At 43.8% G+C, this 24,313-nt stretch overlaps 1 protein-coding gene across 1 annotated transcript in view; it reads right to left on the bottom strand.

Moving 5' to 3' along the window:
* LRP1B (LDL receptor related protein 1B) overlaps nucleotides 1-24,313 on the bottom strand; it is a 3,669,685-nt gene that overhangs the window by 1,969,916 nt on the left and 1,675,456 nt on the right. Inside the window, exon 16 of the mRNA XM_086955170.1 lies at nucleotides 6,434-6,574. Within this exon, the coding sequence (XP_086811296.1) occupies nucleotides 6,434-6,574 (141 nt within the window). The remainder of the gene's footprint in view (nucleotides 1-6,433; nucleotides 6,575-24,313) is intronic.

The raw sequence follows: 24,313 nt of genomic DNA on the forward strand, positions 1-24,313 counted from the left end.
TCACCTAAATAATTTTCAAAATGAATTGGCCAGTACCTGCATTTATGTACTCAGCAAATTTGCAAAAGGCACAAATATAACAGACCTTAGTAAGAGAAGTTTAGTTTAGATCAAGAGCTCTTTAAATGCTCCATATTTTTTTTAATGTGCATGCACTGGTTTCCTGTTTTGAATATAAAGTTATTTTACGCTAGCATGCATGTTGCTTAAATTCCGCATCAAATGGTGTTAGGTTAGATATGACCCTATTACTATGACCTGCTGCCCCTAATTAACCCACACCATGCTAAATGATAGTAGCAAGAGCATTTCATTCATTCCTAATGTCACATCGCATAAAAATAAATCAGCCCTTACTGTTCAACATCAAACCAGTCTCGAATTTAGACAATAAGATATCTATCTCTAGAAACTATTTTTTGAAATTATATGTCTCCAAAATATGAAACAAACTTCCAAATTATCCTTCCAAGCACTTTTCAGGGCCCGAGGCGGTTGCAGTCAGGTGTTCAGTACATGTTGTCAATAAATTCTGTAATTTTAAAGATAAGGTTGTGTTATTTTAAACTTTCATTTTTCTATTGAAGACTGTTAAAAGTTGCAGGAAAAAATTAGATAAAATATTAGCATATATTTTCATATGTACTCTGAGTGACATAAGTGTGTACATGGAACACTCCTGTGCGGGTTTATGGGGATAATTATCGCTATTGCTTGGTTAGAGACAAAAATTTACCGCTGAGCTGCGGCAATTTTTACCGCAAATAAACCTTGGTATTACCAGGTATCGCCGCAAAGCATGAATATCGCTGAAAAGTCAGCGATATTCATGCATTACCGAGCTAATGCTCTTAGCCATGTTATCCACCTCCCATTGGATAACATGGCTAAGAACTGCTCAGGGCAGGTGTTAGCTTTTGGAGATATTCGCGCTTAGCGCGAATATCTCCAAAAGTTGGTAATAGGAGATAGCGATGTTAGTGACTGTTTTCAGTCGCTAACATCTTGGCACGCCCACTTTGCATGTCATTAGTGATAAATATCACTGATATGCAAAGTGGGGCCCAAGATGGTCGCTATCTCCTACTAGCTGTCGCTAACTGGTGTTAGCAACAGCTAGGTAATAGGGAGATAATTTTATCTCCGCTTTCTTGGCTTTTAAAGCCAAAAAAGCGGAGATAAACCCCCTTGATAATATGCCCCTATATTTTTTATCACTGTGATCACTGTCTTTCTAGACTCAAGGAGGGTATCGCTTGCAGCATTTTCTTCATAAACCTCAAGCTGAATAGATGAAAGCAAATAATAAAATGAGTTTGAGAGATATCCCAACTTCCTTCTTGCATCACTTCATTAGACAATTTAAATGTAGTGTAATGCCGAAATGACTGCTTTTAATCTAAATAATTTCTAAGGATGAATATCAAGACGAAAAAATATCTAGGAGATGTTTAGATCCGTAGTCACATGAAGGCAAATTGGGTCAACAGGTTAAGCACTCACTGCTGGCGTCTGCGTTGGACTCGCTGGTCAGGACTTAAAACCCATCATGACTGTTAAATGCTAGGCTGAACTAGGCCCAGAGGAATCAGAGTGCTATACATCAGCATCAGCTGCGTTACAGACGGATATATTTATTTTATTAGGCAAGGGGAGATTAAGGGATTTGCCCAAAATAAAAGAATGTTGAACGTTCCTGCTGAGACTCAAACCTGGTTCCCCAGCTTCAAGGCCAACCGCTCTAGCCATTAGGCCACATCCTCAAATTCCCTGCCACATACTTATCGAAGTTTGTAGATACATTTATTTGGAAAAGTAGAAAATAACGTAGTAGTGAAGTTTGCCATGTATGTGTCATATCAGTTCGGTATCTAAGGGGATCAAGATCCAATTGCAGGCGGTGCAGGTAAGCGCAGTGGGGCGGTAGAGCAGGGCGAGGTGGAGAAGAAGACAGACCGTTTTATGTATTTATTTAATTGTACTTATTCCGTTGTCTGTCAACATTTCTCCCCTCCCACCCCACCATGCCCCCTCTACCGCCCACTGTGATTACCTGCGCCAGCCTCCTATGTCAATATCCCACCTTTAGGAGCATGGGGGCATATAAGCAAGGTCTTTATTGCTGCTTTAGCTGCACTTTTTGCTGCTAAAGTAGCAATTTTTTATCGCCTTATCAGCAAGCTGTTGCTAAAAGGTGTTAGCGACTGCTTTCTGGCAATAGCGGCCGGTTTTCCTATCGCCTTGCATGCCAGCGATGATTATCGCTAATGACATGCAAGGTTGGCGTTCCCAAGTAGTGCCGACAGAAAACAGTCGCTAATACTACTTCCCCTATTACCAACGCAGGATAAGCGAGAAAATAGTCACGCTAAGCGTGAATATTGCTAGTATTTAACACCTGCTGAAAACCTGACTTACCTGCATTCCTCAATGGGAGGTGGATATTCAAGCTAAGTCCACCATGGCATTAATGGGTGAATATCGCTGGATTTCCAGAGATATTCAGGCATTTCGCTGCTATCACTGGATATTTTATCACAGTGGAGATAAATGTTGCTAATAGCATGTTTTCTCTGCTAAAATATCCAGCGATAGGCAGTAAGTTCCTGCTAATATGCCCCATGGAGTGTGATTCCCCAATTGTGGGGCTTGGCATGTACTTTTCCTGAATATAGTTCTACTGTGTCAAAATCCGTCCAATGTGTAGCTTTTAATTGCTAAACACATTATCCATAAGCTTTGTATACAGCAGTATGGTGCCGTTCTAACTTTTAGCACTGTTTGCAGGAGTCGCTCTTGTCTACAGTTGGGGCTTACCATTGTGTCAGATTATATCAATTTAATGTCAACAGTGAGGCTGAACAGTAAGCCTGCCTTAGTGGTAAACTACCAAGCACTAATTGTTTGCTCTCTGTCTGTCTATTTTTAGATATGGCAGTGGAAGGCCGACATTTGTTTCAATAGTTCTACATCATGTGTTATTTGTATGAATATGTATTTCTTATTTTCCACGGTCAATGGGTTATAGTCTAGAATAAAGGAAGGTGAGGTGTGTGGTGCTGAACTTTGGGGGAAAAATTAATGTAAAATGTCTGGCTGCCACGCAAAATATTTTATAAGAAAGCTCTGGAAGCTTCCCACATAGTTAGGTGTAAATGGTAAAGGCACATGCAGCACATTTGCCTGTGTTGTGATGAATTAAATTCTGAATAAATTCTACTGCAGGTATATATGAGCTATTCATAATCAAGGTCGAAAATAAATATTTTCTTATAACAATTGTTACAATGGACTGTTTTTGGAATTAATACCTTCCTCATGGTTAGCTTTAATTCTGTCTGGACAGATGCAGATAATATGGGTCATTCTATGACTGCAAATGTAAAATATTGGTGCAAAATCAGAAATGCAATGTTAGAAATGTTATTGTGATCTAACAGTTTATAAACACTCTATGTGTTTCAAGTTTGATTTAAGGCTTTTAACACCAAGGTCTTCATTGCAAGTTCCTCTCAGTGCTGGAAACTCCAATTCCAGCTGGGTTCCTTGCAAGTAAATTTGGGGAGTACAAGTTATTTCCCCTAGAATGATAAATAACATATGGGCAGAGTTCAAAACCTGATAAGCATGGGTTAGAATGACAATTAAACCCACCAGTCCTTGAGGAAGGCTTAAGGCCTATAATGTGCCTGCCATTGGCCATAATGGAGAAGAGTAAAGTACACCTTCCAACCTCGTCTAAGTTCTTTCTTAGTATGTATGGGTGTCTGTTTGTCTGTCTGTGTGTGTTTATTTATATAGCGCGGTCATGTACAGGTGGACGTTAGAGCACTTCTTAGATAATAGAAGCAGACATTCCTACATTCCCAATGCACATAGTGGTTAAAGAAAAAATAGGCACATTACGAGAAAAACATTGATGGAGTAGGTGTGTTTGAAGTACGTCTACATTTAAGTAATGAACAGAGTAATATATGTCATCGCTCTTGCTGGTTGAAGGCAGGTTGATTGAACCATGAGATTTTCCTTCTTCAAAGCGCGATTCAACATTGATCATGTTTATAATTGTGATCTATAAAGTATATTACAAACGTTAAAGAGAAATCTGAAACATGGGTGGCTCTTGTTTCATAACATATGATTTTTTGCCAATGTATATGTCACACACCATGAATATTTATTTAATTAAAATGGAAAGTAAGTAGCTTAGGGCATCGCTGTAGATATATTCATGAGTTCGCGTGCATACTATGTTGGAATCTCCTCTGCTATAAGTTAATTTGTTATGCATTTGCGAGCGTGGTATATGATTAAATAACCCCATTTATTACGTTATCTATTTAAACGCCGCAAGAAAAACCATGTAACACTTCGCTGCTCTATCTAAAAAGTCTAGTCTTTAGGGATGCATTCATTTTGCCTGCGTGTTTGTAAAGGTCAGCCTGAGATGAAGGGTAAGTGAGGGTAAACTGCAGTCAGTCAAGTGCAACATTTTTACAAAAATATGGAATCAAGTGGGAATTCGTATGCACTTGACATGAACGATTTCACGTGTCTGGGATTTCTGCACAAACTAAAGACGGTATAAATCCTGGTGGACTACTAAAGAATATCACTAACAGATCTTTAAACTACTATCCAAAATACAACCCACGTTTAGCATTTGAATTCTGAAGTACAACTCTATTTATCAACACTATGTATGAGTATAAAGGTGCTTCATTAGGCCTGTCAGTTCATGCAAAAAATGACTGTTTGTTATTATTAATGTATAGGGGCAGGACTTGGCCTCAGGCACACAGTAGCTAATACTTGAACAGTAGATCACCATCCTATCCTCTGTGATCTTAGGGGCATATTAATCAAGGGTTTTGTGTCACACTTGCGCCATGCAAGGGTGCACAGGACGAAGCAAAACCTATAATGAGACTAACCATGCCACACAAGGCCTCCTTGTAGGCCCTGCATGACTTGGTAAATCCGGAGTAATGCTGCCTTGTGTCACTCTGCCCCAGGGCGGCACTCCATGGGTGGAGCGTAGGTGTTCCCATGCATCCACCCAAGGTTTGGAAAGGTACACCTTCCCCAGGGGAGGTGTAACGAGGCGGATATCTTTATTTCTCCTAGTTTTCTCCTCTTTCCACATGCTTGTGCAATTCGCCAAATTTACTTTGAGAGGAATTCAAGAACACATAATACTTTGCACTTGTGGTGGAGGAATCCACACTTGTAGAACTATTTACCTTTGCCAAGAATTCCTTAGTGAGTTTCCTGCAGGTGTCAAAGAAGGTACCTGCAGTCATAAACTCATGGTTAACAGGTAATCTATGTGTGAACTGTACACCAGGTACAAAACTCTATGGAGATACTTTCTCAATATATTTCAATACAGTTTCTAAAGTCATAGCACAAGTACTGCAGAACCTATTGAGTTTTCAAATTCCTGTAAGATATTTTCCACTTGAACCAGTATCTCGAAAGTTAAACAAAAAGTAAGGAAAACAAAGTTAAAAATGAAAAATTAGCAAAACCCAATGATTGTAATTTACATGGTATTATGCTCACATAGTACACAAATATTGGCAATGCCAATAGGTCTCAGCAGTAAAACGTATTGGCTTTTCCACTGTATTTTGTATTTGATATCCTCAGAGGATATTTGCACGCCCACTGCAGCCACCTTTAAATGAGTTTGTAAAATCATCCAAATGCATTCAAAGATGGAGGCCATTAATACGAACACATTTAGGGTGGACATCTTTGATTATGTTTGTAATACTTGAACAAACCCATTCAAAGACTGCTGCCATGTATACAAAACCAACCAGGTCAACCATTTAGGAATACCTCTGTATAATTTCAAAAGACCCATTCAAAGATGGCCATGGCGGATATGTGTACACCCACTGATACCGTCTTGGATGTGTGTGCCTGTAATGCATGCATGAGCATGTGCAGGCATTGAAGAACATTTGAGATTGTTACAAACTCATTCAAAGGTGGAGCTCAGAAAGTGCAAAATGTTTAATATTAAAAAGAAAGTGGCAGAGTTGCAGGGGAAGGGGCAACAAGCCTGAGGGGAAGGGGACAACATAGGGATACGTTCTCTGAATGCCAGAAACATCAGTCATGGAAGAATATATAGAAATTATTCAAATCACTGTGAGACTGAGATGTTCCTGGACAGAACAAATGCAAGCATACGGAGTTAGGTCATTGAATTGAGATATACAGCAAAGTCATTTAGTCATCGGGAAAGGCGTACTCAAAGCTTGCTTTGAATATTGGAAATATTATGTGTGGCCAACCGACTGCTAAAGTTGTCTGTGTATGAGACCTAGAAAATACCAAGGCTCAAAGATTGTTAAATTATATGTTACATTTCTGCAAAAACCTGATTAAAATACAAACCATATTAAAAATAAATACATACAACATATTTCAGGATCTTCATCACTGCCATCCAAACAATCGTCATCTCCATCACATTGCCAGCTATCACGAATACAGCGCTTATTCTTGCATCGAAATTCCCCAGGCTTGCAGAGTTGGGGAAAAACTTCACCAGGATTTACTAAAAAAAAAACAGATAAAATACAGCATTTAACTGACGAAAGTCTAAGTTAAGTTACAAAAAGTGTCAGTACTCAAGAACATTTGGCATCATTCTGATATCTGAAAAATTGAAATCTATCTATCTCTCTATTTATCTCTCTTTCTCTCTCTCTCTCTCTCTATCCATCTATCATTTACCATTAATATAGATCTTTACTTAAACAGATGGATAGAATGAAAGCTAGATATATAAATAGATAGAAAAAAATGTTTGCATTAAATTCCCATGCTAGTTATAAAGAATATTTTTTCTGCCAAGGTGCAGACTGGTTCTAAATTAATCATTTCTTGTAATTATTCCCGCAGTGACATTTGCTAACACCTTTGTACATTAGGGGTGAAAGAAAAGAACTACAAAGAAATAGGGAGAGTGGCACACTTAAATATGTATGCGTTACTGTCCTTTATAGTTCACCATGCCACTAGATGCAAATAAATAAAGTTACCCAATGCTTCGATTACCATCCCGTGTCATGCTGCCATGCTAATGGAAGTGCAAGCGCTCTACCAGTATTTTGCTTCACCTAAATGTTTAGTCAACCTAGATGGAGGAATCTTGAGTAAACACTGGACAATAGAAGTGGAGTGATAGGACTCAATGGTATATGCCCTTAGCTTGACCTGGAGACAAGCTGGTTGTTGCAGTGGGCCGGGCCATGCTCCCTGAGATGAAACACTGCAGGACAATTGTAGTCAATTTGTAACTAAACCTTTGGACCGCTCTTTAAAAGCACCCTTCCAGCTGCTAATAGCATCAAGGGTTAAATTCAGACCTACATATCATCAAAGCAGTCATTCTGGTGAAGCAGTGTAACGACAGAGGAAGCAAATGAGGCATTCTGGGTACGGAGCACAGTACCTCTCATCTGATTTGACCTAACTACCCTTGCATCTGTCTCTGATTAACCTTGCACCTTTGAGAGGCTGCAGTCAATACCTGGTACTTTTCAGAGCACCAAATAATTTATAATCAAGAATTTACAAATGCAGTAGGCTCGACCTTGCCTGGCTCTCCCTCCAAGCGTGGAAGTACCACGCTGGTTTCAGAGAGATGGTCGGTTAAGCATGTACACCAATGTACACGTGTCATATATGTTCACTTGCCGATGTGTATATTCAGAGTCAAGTGAGTTTCCCTTACAATCAGGCTCAAAAACAGAGAGCCCAGTGCTTCCTAGGCACGAACACTATAAGTACACATCATTACTCTGCCCTCTGTACAAGAGCAGAGAAGGATGATTTTGCAAATCTAATCATCGCGCATGCTCACTAGTGTGGACTTCTGCTTATGCAGTGTCTTTGTGCTTGCTACCCATACAGCAAGCCTAGCTTTACTTGCAAAATCATGTTGGTGAGTTGTATGCGGGAATATACAACCATGTAACACATTACAACACATATTGTAAGGTGAAGGGCTAAATATATGGGGCCTCATTTATGAGAAATGACGCATAGCTTCGTGAAAGCAGCGATGCGTCACTTCTCAGTGCGCCTTCTTTGCGACATTCCTGATGCGTCATATTTAATGTATGACGCATCATGTCGCAAGGAGTTACAGATACGTCAGTATTTCTGACGTATCTGTAAGCACAAAAGTGACGAATTGCTGGAGTGTGTCACACAAGTGACGCAACTCCAGCAATGCGTCCTTTCACATGGGGCAAGCCCCATATGAAAGGGCCTGCATCAGTCTTACGCCTGCTGTGAGGCAGGCGCAGGATTTTGACGCAACAGTGTCCTAAAAGTGATGCAGTGAAATCTAATAGATTTCAGTGCGTCACTTCTACGACCCTTCCTTGCGTCAATACGCCCCCCTTGCATACATTATACCTGGCGCAGGTATAATGTGGCGCAGGGGTTTACAAAGTGACGCATCTACCTAGATGCGTCACTTTGTAAATATGAAGCAACAAGGCGCATTTTTTACGCCACTGGTGCGTCACAAAAAGTGACGCACTGGCGGCGTAAAAGTGATGCAAGGGCTCATAAATGAGGCCCAAAGTGAGTAATGTTGTTGCCATAGGATAGTCTGCAAGGTATCTCTTCTAGACTAGCTATCAATATTCAAAATGGGAAATCTCATAGTAGATATTTGATTCTACTGTTTTTAATATCAAAATAGTGTTACATCTGTGATTCATTAATGTAATTCCCAAAAAGTTCTTAAAAATAGACATCAAACATGTTCTCTGAAACAGACGGACTGGCGTATAAAGTACAAATAGATTGTGCTGCTTACCTTATGGTTAACACTTCAACCAACATTCACACTGTCCCCTTGCTGTTATGCACGAGCTGTAAAACCAACTTGGTGGGTGAGGCATAGCCCACTAGAGAATACTGTAGTTTGATCAACAACTTACAAAGCAATATTACATAAGCGGCAGTCACCACTGTGTAGTTAGTTTGTCAAAGTTTCCATAGGAAGAGTATTTTGTTTGTTTGATAGTATTAGCATAATTTGCCCAATCTGCACAAAACTTCCCAAAAGGAACATTCATTCATCTCGCCTCCTTCATGGAAAATGTATGGATCTCTTGGTACAGCAAACATGACAGATATGGAGCTAAACCAATTTCGGCAAAAAGTTAGTTACTTGGAAAACATGCTTTGTGTGCTTTGTTGTAAATCTGTGCAACCAATTTTCAAAAATAAGCTCTTAAATAAAATCTGTGCAAAATTCACATAATTTACTTTAGCGTATAGGTGAAATGTAAATCCATAATTTCATGGTATAATTTACGTGAAATGTGACCTCATGTCAATTTTTTACTTAAAGGCACATTTACCAGCATAACACACATTTTGCCCAGGCCTACTTTAAAAAGTGGATCGGTTTTGGCAAGTGGTTAAAGCTTAGAAAAAGATAGGTATTTCTGGACAGTTAGTCTTGTGGGACTCCAATTACATTAAAAAATAAAAAAGGGCCATTCGGATTGGCCGAGTGATCTTTGTGTCCCACTGGTCATTTTGTTACCGCATACCAGTCACAGTACCACAGTACAGAATGATCTGACTTGGTCAGCTCTCCCCCGCACATATCCACCAGTAAGTTCCCTGTGAGCCCTGGATTCTCTGTCTGGCTGCAGGCTCGAGGCCCTCTTCCACCTGCAGGCTCCTGCCTGCGCCTCATCTCTGGGGGTCCAGTGGGAGATCACTCTGCTTTTCTGCTGGTCCGCCTCTCTTGACTTTCTCTGCCCTCTTTTTTCTCATTTTGCTCTCTTTTTCTTTGGTTGCTCTCTCTTTTTTCTTTGTGCTCCCTTTTTTTGCTTGCTCTTTCTTTCTCCTTTGCCACTCTTTTGCATTTTTCGCGCTCCCTGCAGCTGCTGCTCATGCAGCCCCTCCCCTCTCCAGCATTTCCTTCCTGCTCCCGCCCTCCCCTGTTCCCTACTTAATGGCGGACGATGCATGGCAAGGACAGCTAGACCACTGACCACAGTGCAGAATAATCTGAATTGGTCAGCTCTCCCTGCACAAATCCACCAGTAAGTGCCCTGTGAGCCCTGGGCTCTCCGTCTGGCCAGCAGGTTCGGAGCCCTCTTCCACCTGCAGGCTTCTGCCTGAGCCTCATCCCTGGTGTGCCAGTCAGAGAGCACTCTGTTCTTCTGCTGTCCCCCCCCTCTCTTGACTTTATCTGCCCTCTTTGTTTCTCATTTTGCTCTATTTTTTTAGCTGCTCTATCTTTTTTCATTTTGCTCCCTCTGTCTTTGCTTTGCTCTCTCTTTCTGTTTTCGCTCTCTTTGCATTTTGTGCTCCCCGCCATTGCTTCCCCTGCAGCCCGCCCCCCCTCCAGTGTGTCCTTCCTGCTCCCCCAACCCTTGCTTAATGGCTGTTGCTGCGTGGGCGTGCCAAAGGCAGGATAAAGGCAAGCCTTCTGAGCCCATCTGCAACCCGATCATGACTCGACCGCCACCTGAACTGCATCTTCCTCAGCGTGTGCTCACCAATACAGGCACGCCATAGAAATCTGGGACCTACTCAAACACCCACATGCCCATCGTCACCTTCCTAACAGAAACCTGGACCAACACCAAATAGGCTCCAACATCGCAAATGCCAAGATCGTGAGAAAAGACTGCCCCACCCGCTCAGGAGGAGGCATCACCATCTTCCACAAAAGCTCCCTCCGTATGACATCCATTGACCCGGATGATGGTGCGACCCCCATGGAACATCTCCACTTCTACTTCCAGAACAAGACCAACTCCAAAACAACTCTCTGCAGATCCCTCATGTACATGCCGCATAGCCCATGCTTCCTTTACCAACACCGTCGCCAAACATCATCGCACTCCACTCCCTCACCTCCACAGACTACATACCACTTGGAGACCTAAACTTCCACCTGGAGAACCACGACAAACCCAACACCAACACCCTCCTAGAGAACCTCACCAACATAGGACTGAAACAGCTTGGCACTGCCACCTTACACACACACAACCCCATCATCAAAGGAGGAAACAGCATATCTATAGCCATACAACGGATCTTCTTTGAATGGACCACAACTGCGTCCATTTCTCCTTCAGAAAACCCACATACACAAGCACACACACCCTCCCCCGCAGAAGCTAGAACAAAGTCACCAAAGAACAGCTCATAGTTGCCATCAAAGCACCCCACCTCCAACGACGCCAGACGCTAACAAAGCAGCACGCAACCTCCACCGCTGGATTACCAACCATGCAGACACTCTTGCTCCCTTCAAGAAAGTCACAGGACAACACATCAAGAAATCAAGCTGGGTACCCCTGCACTCCAAGAATCCAAGCGATCCTGCTGACGACTCGAAAAGACATGGAGGAAAAGCAAAACCCAGAAACATGCACCGCCTACAGAACAGCCAGCACAGCACACCACCAACTCATCAAATCCCTAAAGAAGAACTTCATCCAAGACAGAATCCTCACCACCGCCCACAACTCAAAGGAGTTTTCTCCATCATCCATGAATTTGCAAAACCCAGCAGCAAAACTACAGAAGTCCCTCCTCCCAAGATCTCTGCAAGAGACTCAGCACCTGTTTCCATCTCAAGATTAAGACGCTCTAGAACAACTTCGACAACCAGGACCTCTGCATCATTTCAGCCTCCACCCCCAGCGACGCCACCCAACAGACCCTACTCACTTGGACCCCGCTCACAACAAAAGACACCTTAAACACCATGAAGAACATCCACTCTGGAGTAACCTCAGACCCCTGTGCCCCCACATCTTCCACAGAGCCGCCATGGCCATTGCATCCCAACTGCGCCAGACCATCAACTGCTCCCCTGAGGCAGCCATGATGACTTTAAACACACTGAAGTCAACCTCTCTCCTGAATACACCCTCTGCAGACCAGACAGATCTCAAGCATTTCAGGCCCATCTCACTGCTTCCTTTTACAGCCAAAGTCATCAAAAAGGCTGTCAACACCCAGCTAGCAAACGTCATCGAAGCCAACAACGTTCTGGACATATCCCTATCCTGATTCAGCAGCAGCCACAGCACCAAGACTGTCCTACTCACCACCACTGATGACATCCGTGCCTTCCTCGACCAGGGCCAAATGGCAGACTCATCCTTCTAGACTTCTCAGCTGCATTCAACACTGTCTCCCACCTCCCACTAGCACTAGACTCCACGAGGCCGGCATATGCTGAATGGCCCCCAACTGGATACACTCATTTCTCACAGGAAGAAAGCAGCAAGTCAGACTCCCACCCTACCTCTCAGAACCCAGATGTGGAGTACCCCAGGGATCCTCCCTCAGCCCCACCCTCTTCAACATTTACATGGCCCTCCAGCATGGGATGACACCTGGTGGCCCCCCTCCCTTAGAAACCCTACCACCCTGACAGAACACTCATGAAACCGCAGCATTATTCTGGACTCATCACTCACTATGAACCACCAGATCAACGTTGTATACTCGGCCTGCTTCGATACCCTCTGAATACTCCGGACAACGCTCAACTGGATCCCCTGTGGATCCAGAAAATGGTCACACTCACCCTCATCACTAGCAGATTGGACTACGGCAACACCCTCCATGCCGGAATCAACAAAAAACTCCTTTGCAAGCTCCAGACCATCCAGAACACCACAGCGAGACTGATCCTAAACATCCACCACTGCAACCACATCACTAAACACCTTCGCGACCTCTACTGGCTCCCAATCGAAATAAGAATAACCTTCAAGCTCATCATCGCATGCATATAAGACCCTGCACAACATCATACCAGCATACCTTCGATCAGCTGACCTCTCCCTAGCCACCATGTCATGCATATGCAAAACCAGAACGGGGGAAAGTCCGTCTCCTACCTCGCAGCCAAGATCTAGAACGACCTCCACCTCTGGCAAAGCCCTACACTGCTCCAGTTCAGGAAGGACTTCAAGACCTGGCTCTTCAGCTGACCACTGCAAAAACCACAGTTGATGAACAGAATGCAGAACAATGTCATACATTCACCCCAGCACAGAGATCGGGGCCTAAATCCATCGTTTTGTTGCACTCCACACCACCCCAGTTCCGACATGGCTATATGCAAATCAGTCTGACCCTGTGCCTCATGGGAACAGTCCAGCCAGAACTGCCAAGCCATGCCTTCCCTGGACCGGAAACAAGCTTCCGAGGACCGCTTTCTGGCATTCCAGCCGTCTTCAGCCTGGCTTGCTTGAATTCCAGTGGTGTGGAGTGCATGGGACTCACGTCTGAGCATACCCATCCCACTCGGGGTGACAAATGCAAAAACCACAGTTGATGGACAGAATGCAGAACAATGTCATACATTCACCCCAGTACAGAGATCTGGGGACTACATCCATCGTTTTTTTGCACTCCACACCACCCCAGTTCTGACATGGCCATATGCAAATCAGTCTGACACTGTGCCTCATGGGAACAGTCCAGCCCGAACTGCCAAGCCATGCCTTCCCTGGACCGGAAACAAGCTTCCGAGGACCGGTTTCTGGCATTCCAGCCGTCTTCAGCCCGGCTTGCTTGAATCCAGTGGTGTGGAGTGCATGGGACTCATGTCTGAGCATACCCATCCCACTCGGGGTGACTAATGCAAAAACCACAGTTGATGGACAGAATGCAGAACAATGTCATACATTCACCCCAGTACAGAGATCTGGGCCTAAATCCATCTTTTTTTGCACTCCACACCACCCCAGTTCCGACATGGCCACATGCAAATCAGTCTGACCCTGTGCCTCATGAGAACAGTCCAGCCCGAACTGCCAAGCAATGCCTTCCCTGGAGTGCAAAAAAACGATGGATTTAGGCCAAGATCTTTGTACTGGGGTGAATGTAAGACATTGTTCTGCATTCTGTCCATCAACTGTGTTTTTTGCAATTTTCACCCTGAGTGAGCTGGGTATGCTCAGACGTGAGTCCCAGGCTCTCCACATCACTGGAGTCAAGCTATCCAGGCTGAAGAAGGCTGATAGCTAGAAACCGGTCCTTGGATGCTTGATTCCTGTCTAGGAAAGACATGGCTTGGTAGTTCGGGCTGGACTGTTCCCATGAGGCACAGGGTCAAGGCTCATTTGCATATAGCCAGTGTCTGACCTAGGGTGGTGTGGAGTGCAAAAAAACGATGGATTTAGGCCCAGATATTTGTACTGGGGTGAATGTAAGACATTGTTCTGCATTCTGTCCATCAACTGTATTTTTTGCAATTTTTACCCCGAGTGGGCGGGTACGTTCAGACGTGAGTCTCAGGCTCTCCACATCACTGGAGTCAAGCTATCCAGGCTGAAGAAGGCTGATAGCCAGAAACCGGTCCTTGGATGCTTGATTCCGGTCTAGGAAAGACATGGCTTGGTAATTCTGGCTGGACTGTTCCCATGAGGCACAGGGTCAAGGCTGATATGCATATAGCCAGTGCCTGACCTCGGGTGGTGTGGAGTGCAAAAAAACGATGGATTTAGGCCCAGATATTTGTACTGGGGTGAATGTAAGACATTGTTCTGCATTCTGAAAAAATTACATGGATCTCCTTAGGCCATGCGCAGTGGTGGTTGGCTGCTTGCAGTGGGTTGGGTACAGGGCCAACCTACTCACTGCTGTATAGTGTCAAAGAATATTACAGCAGTGTGTGGCCCCTCCTGGGGTGTTGGCCACTCCTCTATGATTGGCCGCTCTGCAGTGGGTTGGGCACAAGGCCTTGTGATAGATAATTGGGCACATGTGTAGTGTGTTCAATTACTTCAAGGCCACAAACACTATAGGGCTCTGTCACAATGACTGGATGATGTTATTACTGTTGTCATCAGTGGTGTAATCTACCATGTCATGAGTGATGTAATCTGTGAGATCATAGACATACATTTCACATTACAAGTGTGAAAAGAGGTTTTCATGTAGTATTCTCTTTTAAATTAACAAGCAAACCAAAAGCTAAAGGTATGATTTTATAACAGTTACCTAAATTGAGTGAATATACATAATGTTACACTACACCAGAATGTTCCTAAAGCGATGTGCTACACTCAGTTGGATCTGTTAGCAAGTTATTGAGCTGAACAATTTTGACCTGCATCCAAAATTTGCTATGCAATGCAAACATATTAGATGTACTGTTTCAGGAAAATTAGCAACTGTCCTGTGGTATAGTAATATTGGAATTTCTAGACCTAGTCATTCACATATTGAAGATTGTGCACTGGTTATTTGAAGCAAGTTATTATGCAAATAGAATCGTGCTATACTTGACATGATTGAACATTGTCTGCACATAATTGATGTTAGTGAAACTAAAACCACCAACTGTTTGCACACATTTAAAGCCTAAGTTATTAACTACACAAGATGCTAAAATTGTGTTGGTATTTAATCAATAATTGTAATGCTTTGCTAATAAGCACTTTGCAAGATAAAATGCTCCAAATGCTAGTTTAGAATTTAAAGATGGTAAGAGGTAATATTTTATTTCTATCTGTGAAATTAATCAGATAGATTAACAGGGCTTAAATAATGCTGGAATTCAAAACACAAGCAACCCAGGACCAGTATCGCATTGACTGGGACTCTTCAGTTAGGTGTAACATGGTTCCAGTGGCACAGTGAGCATGTGACTAACTTCTGGGCATACCTGCCTTGGGTTGCTGGTGTTCCAGTTCAGGAAAGGCTTCTTTTGGCTGGTCAGGATGGACTTTCCCATTAGAGCAGGGTCAAGGCTGATTTGCATACGGCTGGGTCCAAACTCAGGGTGCATGGTATGCAAAAGAATGATGTCTTGGAATGCAACCCAGAACGATTTACTGTGGTTAGACAAATTGCAAGTATTCCACCCACCACTTTAGTGTTCTTTACATTCAACCATTACCTGGTCTATGGGACCTGACTTAATATGTCCCATGTTGGTAGTGAAGATTATTATAGGGTGTCACTATAGGCATTTTCAGAAGTCATTCTCTAGATACTTGTGAATCTATCCATATTATTTAGTGGTGAGCAGTGGCGGCTGTTGACATTTAAAAGCAGTGCGGCTTAAAAGATCTGGATGAGCGGCCTGTGGTGAGCAAGCGCAACCTCCATAATAGGGTTTCGGAGGGGGTTCTCCCCCTGAGAAAAAGTTGAAAAAAAGAGTGGGAAAATGGTGCATTTTCAAACAAATGTGAGAAAGTAAGAAGGTTAATAAGGCAATAAGGAAAGTGTAGTTTAAATAAATTATACTATACTTATACTATTACCCAAATGCTACTTTAACAAGATAAAAAGGTTGAAAAAAAGCCTCATCTGCCTCACTTGGGTTCATACTTGTCACTTGCAGAATGTTAAAGGTTTGAGCATGACGCTGTGAAATATATAAGTAAAGTGTACAGTAGTAGTAGTGATATGAGCAAGTTGCATTCTAGCGTGTACTGCTGTGAACGAGGTGCTGTACACTTTCTATATATTCAATTAAGGTTTACTGTTGATAAACACCTGTTGGGCGGCAGGGGTTTCCCATGAGTGGGATTTTGGCACAGTAACCCAGATTTACAAAAAATAATGCTGCAAGCATCGCCATCCCAAGATGTAGACGGGTATTCTCCACTATAACCCATCACTAAATAGTGTCCCAATCCACTCACAGCTTGCTGGCCCCTGTGCAGCGTAAACTATAAGAACCACAACAGCATTAACTCCAGCGAACAAGAGACCTGGGAGAGTGAAGGGCACGCAGATTCTGAAAGGGTGGGGAGGTGCTATTCAAATGGATGTAACATAACGTCATATTCACATGCAGTGTTTCCAGATTTTTAGAAATACAAGTCATGACAGATGGATGTTTTATTCCAGCCATGTACATTTATGCAAACTGGTATTTTGGTGCCATTTGTTTAAATAAAATGGAGCACGACTACAACTCCCAAAATACAATGGGCTGTGCGTCACTTTTACGCCGCCGGTGCGTCACTTTTTGTGACGCACCAGTGGCGTAAAAAATGCGCCTTGTTGCGCCATATTTACAAAGTGACGCATCTAGGTAGATGCATCACTTTCTAAACCCCTGCACCACATTAAACCTGCGCCAGGTATAATGTATGCAAGGGGGGCGTATTGGCGCACGGAAGGGTCGTAGAAGTGATGCAGTGAAATCTATGAGATTTCACTGCGTCACTTTTAGGACGCCGTTGCGTCAAAATCTTGCGCCTGCCTCACAGCAGGCATAAGACTGATGCAGGCCCTTTCACATGGGGCTTGCCCCATGTGAAAGGACGCATTGCTGGAGTGGCGTCATTTTGTGACACACTCCAGCAATGCGTCACTTTTGCGCTTACAGATACGGCAGAAATACTGACGTATCTGTAACTCCTTGCGACATGATGCGTCATACATTAAATATGACGCATCAGGAATGTCGCAAGGAATGCGCACTGAGAAGTGACGCATCGCTGCTTTCACACAGCGATGCGTCATTTCTCATAAATGAGGCCCAATAGGTTTCTAAATGAAAGCTCAGGACTGAGGCCATCTTGCCACCCAAGATGTTACCAAGCCTTTATTAATTAACGTTTATGTTGTAACAATAGAACTTGAGATACCTTATTGCCACTCCCTTGCAGAACTCTGTGTCTGTCTTGCAGGACAAAGGCTTGAGTCCCTGTTCATGCTTTGGACCTCCCAACCACAAGGCTGATTACATTTTAAGCGCTATAAAGGGGTCCTTGCGTTGAATAGGCACTTTATATGTGGATCAGATAGTTGCAAAACTATATTTATAAATTTCTACGTCAAACATCAAACACGCATTAGGCATTACGCCCCTTCCCTCGATTGCTCGTAAAGCCTTTGCCAAAGCTATATACTTGAATGTAGTGCGAGAACTTGTCATTTAGAAAGCTTGCAGTGGGCAACATGCCACAGTGAGAACTGACCAGAGCAAAGCTATTGGTTGTGGACACAAACATTTCATCATTTGTAACACGGGAATGATTGCATTTTCTTATGTACCATACAGTGCAATTATTTACCGCCTCCAGGAACAATGAGTTAAGGGGATTTGCCAGGGATCACACAATGCGATCAAATGAAAAATAAAGATTCGAACGTGAGTTACGTAGCTATAAATTCAGCAACTTGACATCTCCCCTGTTCCTTCAGTGCGCACGACGAACAGTGATGAGACACGACAGGCTATTAAAGGCTGTCATAAGATTTTCCGACAGGAATAATTCTGGGGGCAGTGGGGGCTGAGCCAGAGTCAGTCACTGCCAGGTGCTCCTAACAGTTAATCAATTACGGCAATGCTAATCCTGATGCATTTTCTGGGTGAACCATCTCTCAATTCAGTTATTGACAATATACAATGCGGCTTACATCAACCTTGAATGGACGAACTAATGAATCAGTCTTACTTGCAATTGACAGGCTCTGCCACAGATCACCCAGTCTGTTTGGAATCGCAGCTGTAGCCTGTATTGACCAGAAAAGATTGTTGCACAGGGCGTCACCATCGCTAAAGACAGCGCTTGCAGTTGGAATTCGACCAGTGGCGGCTGGTGGATTTTGAAAGTGGTGAGGCGAAAAATGTTTTATCCTAATGTAATAAGTGAGCGAGCGAAGTGAGCGAGCCCGAACTGCAAAAGCAGGGTCCGGGGGATTCACCCCGCAAGAAAATTGAGAAAATGGATTCAAATGGTGGGTTTTACACCATATATTTACTGCAAATTGTTGAGAAATGGCGGATCCAATATAGCATTTTGAAGCACAAGTGTGAAGAAAACATTATAATCAAATCAGAAATGTGCCCAATCCTCAAACTGGTCTGCTTGCAAAAGGACCCCCAAGCCAGGCACATACAACCAACCGAAACAGGCCTTCTAAGTGTTTCCCACCTGTAACACATCTCTGAACCACCTGTTTTCATTGTATATAATAATGATGAAAATGCTGCAGTTTATTCTTATTTATCTTATGCAACTTACAACCATTGACAAAGCCTGTTGCCCTGGTTGGTTGTGGGCATAATGTCACTTATATTATATATCTGGAGGCAATAACAGAAGAAGCACAATACCAGTGAGGCACAAACTATGCTAATTACAGATTTTTAGCTTGACAGTTTTAAGCCATGCTCATAATTACATCGGCTGCCCCTACGAGAACCCCCCCCCCCCAGTTTTTTCATCTAACTTAAAGCCCTGCACACAAAGAAGTGTGAGTGTGTTTCTTTTGTATATGGAGGGAGGCATGGTGGAAACGAAACGAAAGGCAGTGCATGGTTTGAGGTGGGCAGGGTTCAGTGATTAGTCGTCATTTGTTCTTCATCATGGCAAATAAGTGAATATCTGCAACAGCTACTAGGGCTTCATTGAAATAATGACGTTTGGCATGGCGTGTGCATGGCCGGTGGGGGAGGAGGCAGCAAAATGTAAATTGCGTAATGGCTTTGAACAAGCAGAGGATTAGAGAAATGCTGCAGGGGTGTATGAATGTTATTCGGAAGCCTGACTGCAGAGACAAATATGTCGAGGGATGAAAAAGATAACTGGATTCATCTGTGAATTAAAGGGCTGGTTGAGGAAGCATGAAGATGTAAAATGCCATGATTACATTCAATATCCAGCTGATGTGCATTGAGAAAAATGAACATTGAAGTTGTTTAATCTACATTGCTGTGCAATACGCGGACATGAATTAAACAAAATCAAAATACTGGCAGTTCTTAGTAGAAGAATGATCATATGTCACACCTAGTGATGTAAACCCACACAGTGCTCAATATAAGCGTAGTAACCACTCAAGCAGTCGCAAGTTCCACCTAAACTATCAACGAAGCCCTGTGCACTTCTGTGGTACCCAGAGGGGCCCCCACCATGTCTGTTTGCAGGAACAGCAGTGCACACAGACCCAATATATCGCCCTCTCTGCAGCCATCCTCCTGGATCACTGCAATCTCTGACTCCTTAAGGCAGATTCAGCTATGCATCCAGAAAAAAAAAATCAAAAAGTACCAAAATCTGAGTCCAAAAATAGGAATATCTGCCCCCTTCATCTACTCGGCCTCTGCGCACCAAAATAGACTCATTTGTGAAATGCCAACAATGCTGCAGGCACTTTCATGCCCAAACAGGATGTGGGTAACTGTAAACAAGGGCTCACCCCCTCAAACACTCCCCCAGCTCCTATTATTACTTCTGACACTTTTTCTCCACGGGGCTCCTACTAAAGCGCAGAAATTCTGCCTCAGTGCCTTCTCAGCGCTTCAGATTTATTTGGGGGCCTCAAGAGGTCGTAGACAGAGGGACACGCGATGGAGCAGGGAATCTCTTGGCTAAACTTGCCAGGGGTTTGGGTCTGTGGACATGTGAACTGCACAAGAAGAGACCATGTCACATAAAAAGCACGATTAAAAAGAGCTGTATTCGAACAATTAGAGCTTCTGGGATCGAGGGTACAAAAGTCACGAAGGAAAAGAAAAAGTACAAATAAAAACTGTGCTTTTTCTATTTCTAATCCTTTTTTTAAACAAAAAAGAGGTCAATAAATATAAATCCAAATCACTCTTATAGTGTCAACATATTTACTTGCAGCACCTTCAGAGAACTCTGAGACGATGTTATCATAGAGAGAACTTCAACAATTTCAGGATTAACAAGACATTTCTGAGACCACTACTAAACATGGCCCGTGGGCACTTTAAAATATTTTACTGTTTTCTTTGTTATTTTAGATGAGGCGTTTGGACATTTTTCCGGACCTGAATATTCAGGGGCCATGTGGCTTTCTTTCCGGCTCTGCATAAAACTGGCACCTGCCTTGACAGTTTTCTACGAGAGTGTACTGTTAAAACGCATTCGTGAGGCAGGGAAAATGGGTGGCTGAGCTGATCTGGCCCTGCTAATGTTGGGAGCTGTGTTTGTGAAGCACAGCGCAATGACAATAAAATGCCACCTGTTTGCTATAAATGCAACGAAGGCACTTACTTTATTAAAGAAAAGCTACTAGTTACCTCTCCTAATAACTATACTAGCTGCCTCTTTATGGGGACCCGACAGCACAAAATTAAGGCTGACAATGAAAGAACGCAAGGCCTCTTTTTTGCGAATGATAGCGAGGCAGGAGTCGGTAAATCCTGGCGTACCAAGGGTGCCATGGGTCCTGGTGGAAACAAGTAAAAAATGAGACCTCATGTCACCAATTAAGCAGTAAAGCACAGCTACGATTGGTGTCAGAGAGAACCACATAGGCGCATGCAGTAGCACACATACAAAGACCTACTGGATCTGGGCGCGAATGACAGAAAGCATTCTGATTCTCTGCTTGGATCCCGTGCTAAGCCATGATAAATATACACAGTTAGTTTCCTCCTCCATCTGCACTCAGGGCGAACATTTAAACAAACTCATGCAGAACTGCATTGTAAAATAAACACTTGTTTTTCGAGGCTGCTTTCCTTCCAGGGTCCCTGTTGCCTTTGTCTGTGCCTGACTGCTCGAGGTTCATAAGCATGCTCTTGACACCTACGTTCCGAGCACTGATACCACTTCCGAGGCCTACGGCAAGCACGGTTTGCATATAATTCAATACCCTCTACGATCATGGCACACGCACATGGATGGGTTCAAGCAGTCACCATCTCACCAACATACACATAGGTGAATGAAAGGGTATCCCGCCCCCGATCTTCCTGCGGTAGGTACAAGCACATGGAAGAGAGTGGGCACTAGTGCACATGATGACACCATGCTTGTGAACTCGTTCTTTCAGTGCCAGTCCTGACCGCAGGGATTTGAGCATCTGTGTAAGTGTACCGGGTCGTTATTTGCGCACATGAAAGTGCGCACCCGCCCTGTGCTCCTAGAATCAGATTCTAAACACAATGGTTGGTGTGTACTTCTGACTGTGCTAGTTCTTCCAATGCCATGCCAAACCAGAAATGTGCCGTGCGGTGCCTCTGCACAAGTGAGGCAAGCTCGAAGTACAAACCACAAGAAAGACAGTTTTAATTATAACGAAGCATATGTTCCCTTGCACAAGTACTCCCCGCAGCAGCCGCACGTTTTAGAAAAAGACAAAAGTGCATTTGCATTAGTGCAAGTTCTGACCGCAAGGAAATGTGCTACTGTACTAGTGCTCAGGTCATGCATTGCAATCACACGCATATGTAGAGAGAGACACCACGCACACCGACGCACTTCTGTAGTGAATAGTGATTGTTGTACACAAAAAACGTACGTTTTATGAGGAATTGTGTGACTCACTCGACTGACTGACTGTAGACAAGATGAAGAGACACTCACTGACTGCAGCAGGCACGCACGAGTCACGAGGGTCTACTACACACTCTCCTCGTGACTCTCTCTGACTGTTGATGTAAGGGCATGCCAGGCGCGGTGACGTGCATACAGCATGGGGAAATGGCCAATCACCACTCAATGGCTTAACATAAGCCACATGTGATTGGCCACACTTAGAAAACATCCACCACCCAAGCGCGACACCAGTGCTGAAGTCTCCGCGGTGTCTCAGCCAATCCTGGCGCAGCGCTACCAGCACCACTGCGCCAGGATTGGCTAAAGAGCAGGCGTAATACTGCCCATTGTTTAAGTGCTGTAGGGGAGAAGGAGGAGGAAAGGTACTACTGGGTGTGCGCATGCGTGGGCCAGTCGTGAAAATGACTAGTCCAAAATGCGCGCACACAAGTGCCTGCTGCTGTGCTACCTATTTCTGCTCAGATGGCTGCACTCACTGTCACTCATTGCCGCAGCCCCGCCCCCACACCTTCCGCGATTCCGATGCTGCTGTCGGGCTTGCCCCGGTACAGCTGGCTCTCTCTGCCGCAAACTGCGAGTGCGCTCAGGATAATTTATTTTTGAAGCTATTTTACTTCCTAATTGCAGCGTGTTGTCCATGGCTAAGTGGGGCAACGCCCTAATGCCCCTAATGGACGCACCACCACTGAATTCGACTGCACCATTCTCTACCCAGATTTGTCACTGTGCCTTCCCAAATCTGGTGAAACTCGTAAACAGATGAGGTGGGGGAAGGTATACCCTGAGATACCACTCTGCCACACTAGTAACGTGGACCTTGCAGAAGAGTTTTTGCAAGAAAGTGCGTGCACAGTATCTTTTTTAACACGGAAAACATGTCCTACAAGTCAAGCTGTATGAAGTTATCAAAGTCAATAAACTTTGTAAACTGGGAGGATTGCAAAGTTTGCAAAGTTCGCATTTTATTTATTTATTTTTATTTATTTAGTGTTTTGTAGAGCGCGAACCAGACCTGTGAGCGTATCAGAGCGCTTTACAGTAGTATTGGGTGGGATAACAGGACAAAGGGGGAGGAGAGCAGAAGGGATAAGGAACAAATAGAAAGATGCAGTACATGACAAGACAATCATAATATCCGACTGCCTATGGGGATAGGAACAAAATTATACAATACACTGGAAAAGCAGACTCAGCACCCTGGAGGATTGTTCGGAGGAGCCGGGTGGGTAACATAAGGAGAGGGGGCCAAGGGATAATACCGCAACGAATAGGTAAAGTTAGGTTACGGAGGTAAATGCAACATGAGCATTAGTAGAGGAATTTGCCCATTAGGAAAGTTTTGGTCTCCTTTTTGAAGTGAGCTAGAGATGGTAATCTTCTGATGGCTGGTGGGAGTGAGTTCCATATTCTTGGTGCGGCCCCGGAGAACGCCCGATTGTACGTTCTTTTTTTCTTGAAGCGTGCAGGTTGGGGCAAAAAGACACTGGCAGACCAGGAGTTTCTGGCTCCTCCAGATAAAACAAGCTTCTGTGCGAGAAAAGCAGGGGACTTGGAGTAGAGAACCTTGTGGGTGATGCATGCCAACTTAAATTGGATTCTGGCCTCAAGAGAAAGCCAATTCAGTGCTTTAAGGTAGGGCGAGATGTGGTCGAACTTCTTGGAGCCAGTTAGAAGTCTGGTAGCAGCGTTGAGGCAGGCTTTCAAGGGTGTCAGAGAGGACTTAGGTAGGCCTGCGAGGGTGGAACAACCATATTCTAGCCTAGAGATGACTAGAGCCTGAATTGCTGATTTTAGATCTGGGGGTCGAGGAAAGGTTTCAGGTTTCTTAGGTAGTTCAAATGAAATCTGGCAGTTTTGCTCATCATGTTGATATGGCCCCGCATGTTCAGGTTGCCGTCTAAGGTAATTCCTAGGGATTTAGCAGAGTCCACAATGGTAGAAGAGCAGTTTAGCGCTTGATAGCCTTGATCCAACTTGAATTTCTGTATTGGCGT

The sequence above is a fragment of the Lissotriton vulgaris genome, chromosome 2_1, assembly GCF_964263255.1.
Source record: "Lissotriton vulgaris chromosome 2_1, aLisVul1.2, whole genome shotgun sequence".
Taxonomy (NCBI): domain Eukaryota; kingdom Metazoa; phylum Chordata; class Amphibia; order Caudata; family Salamandridae; genus Lissotriton; species Lissotriton vulgaris.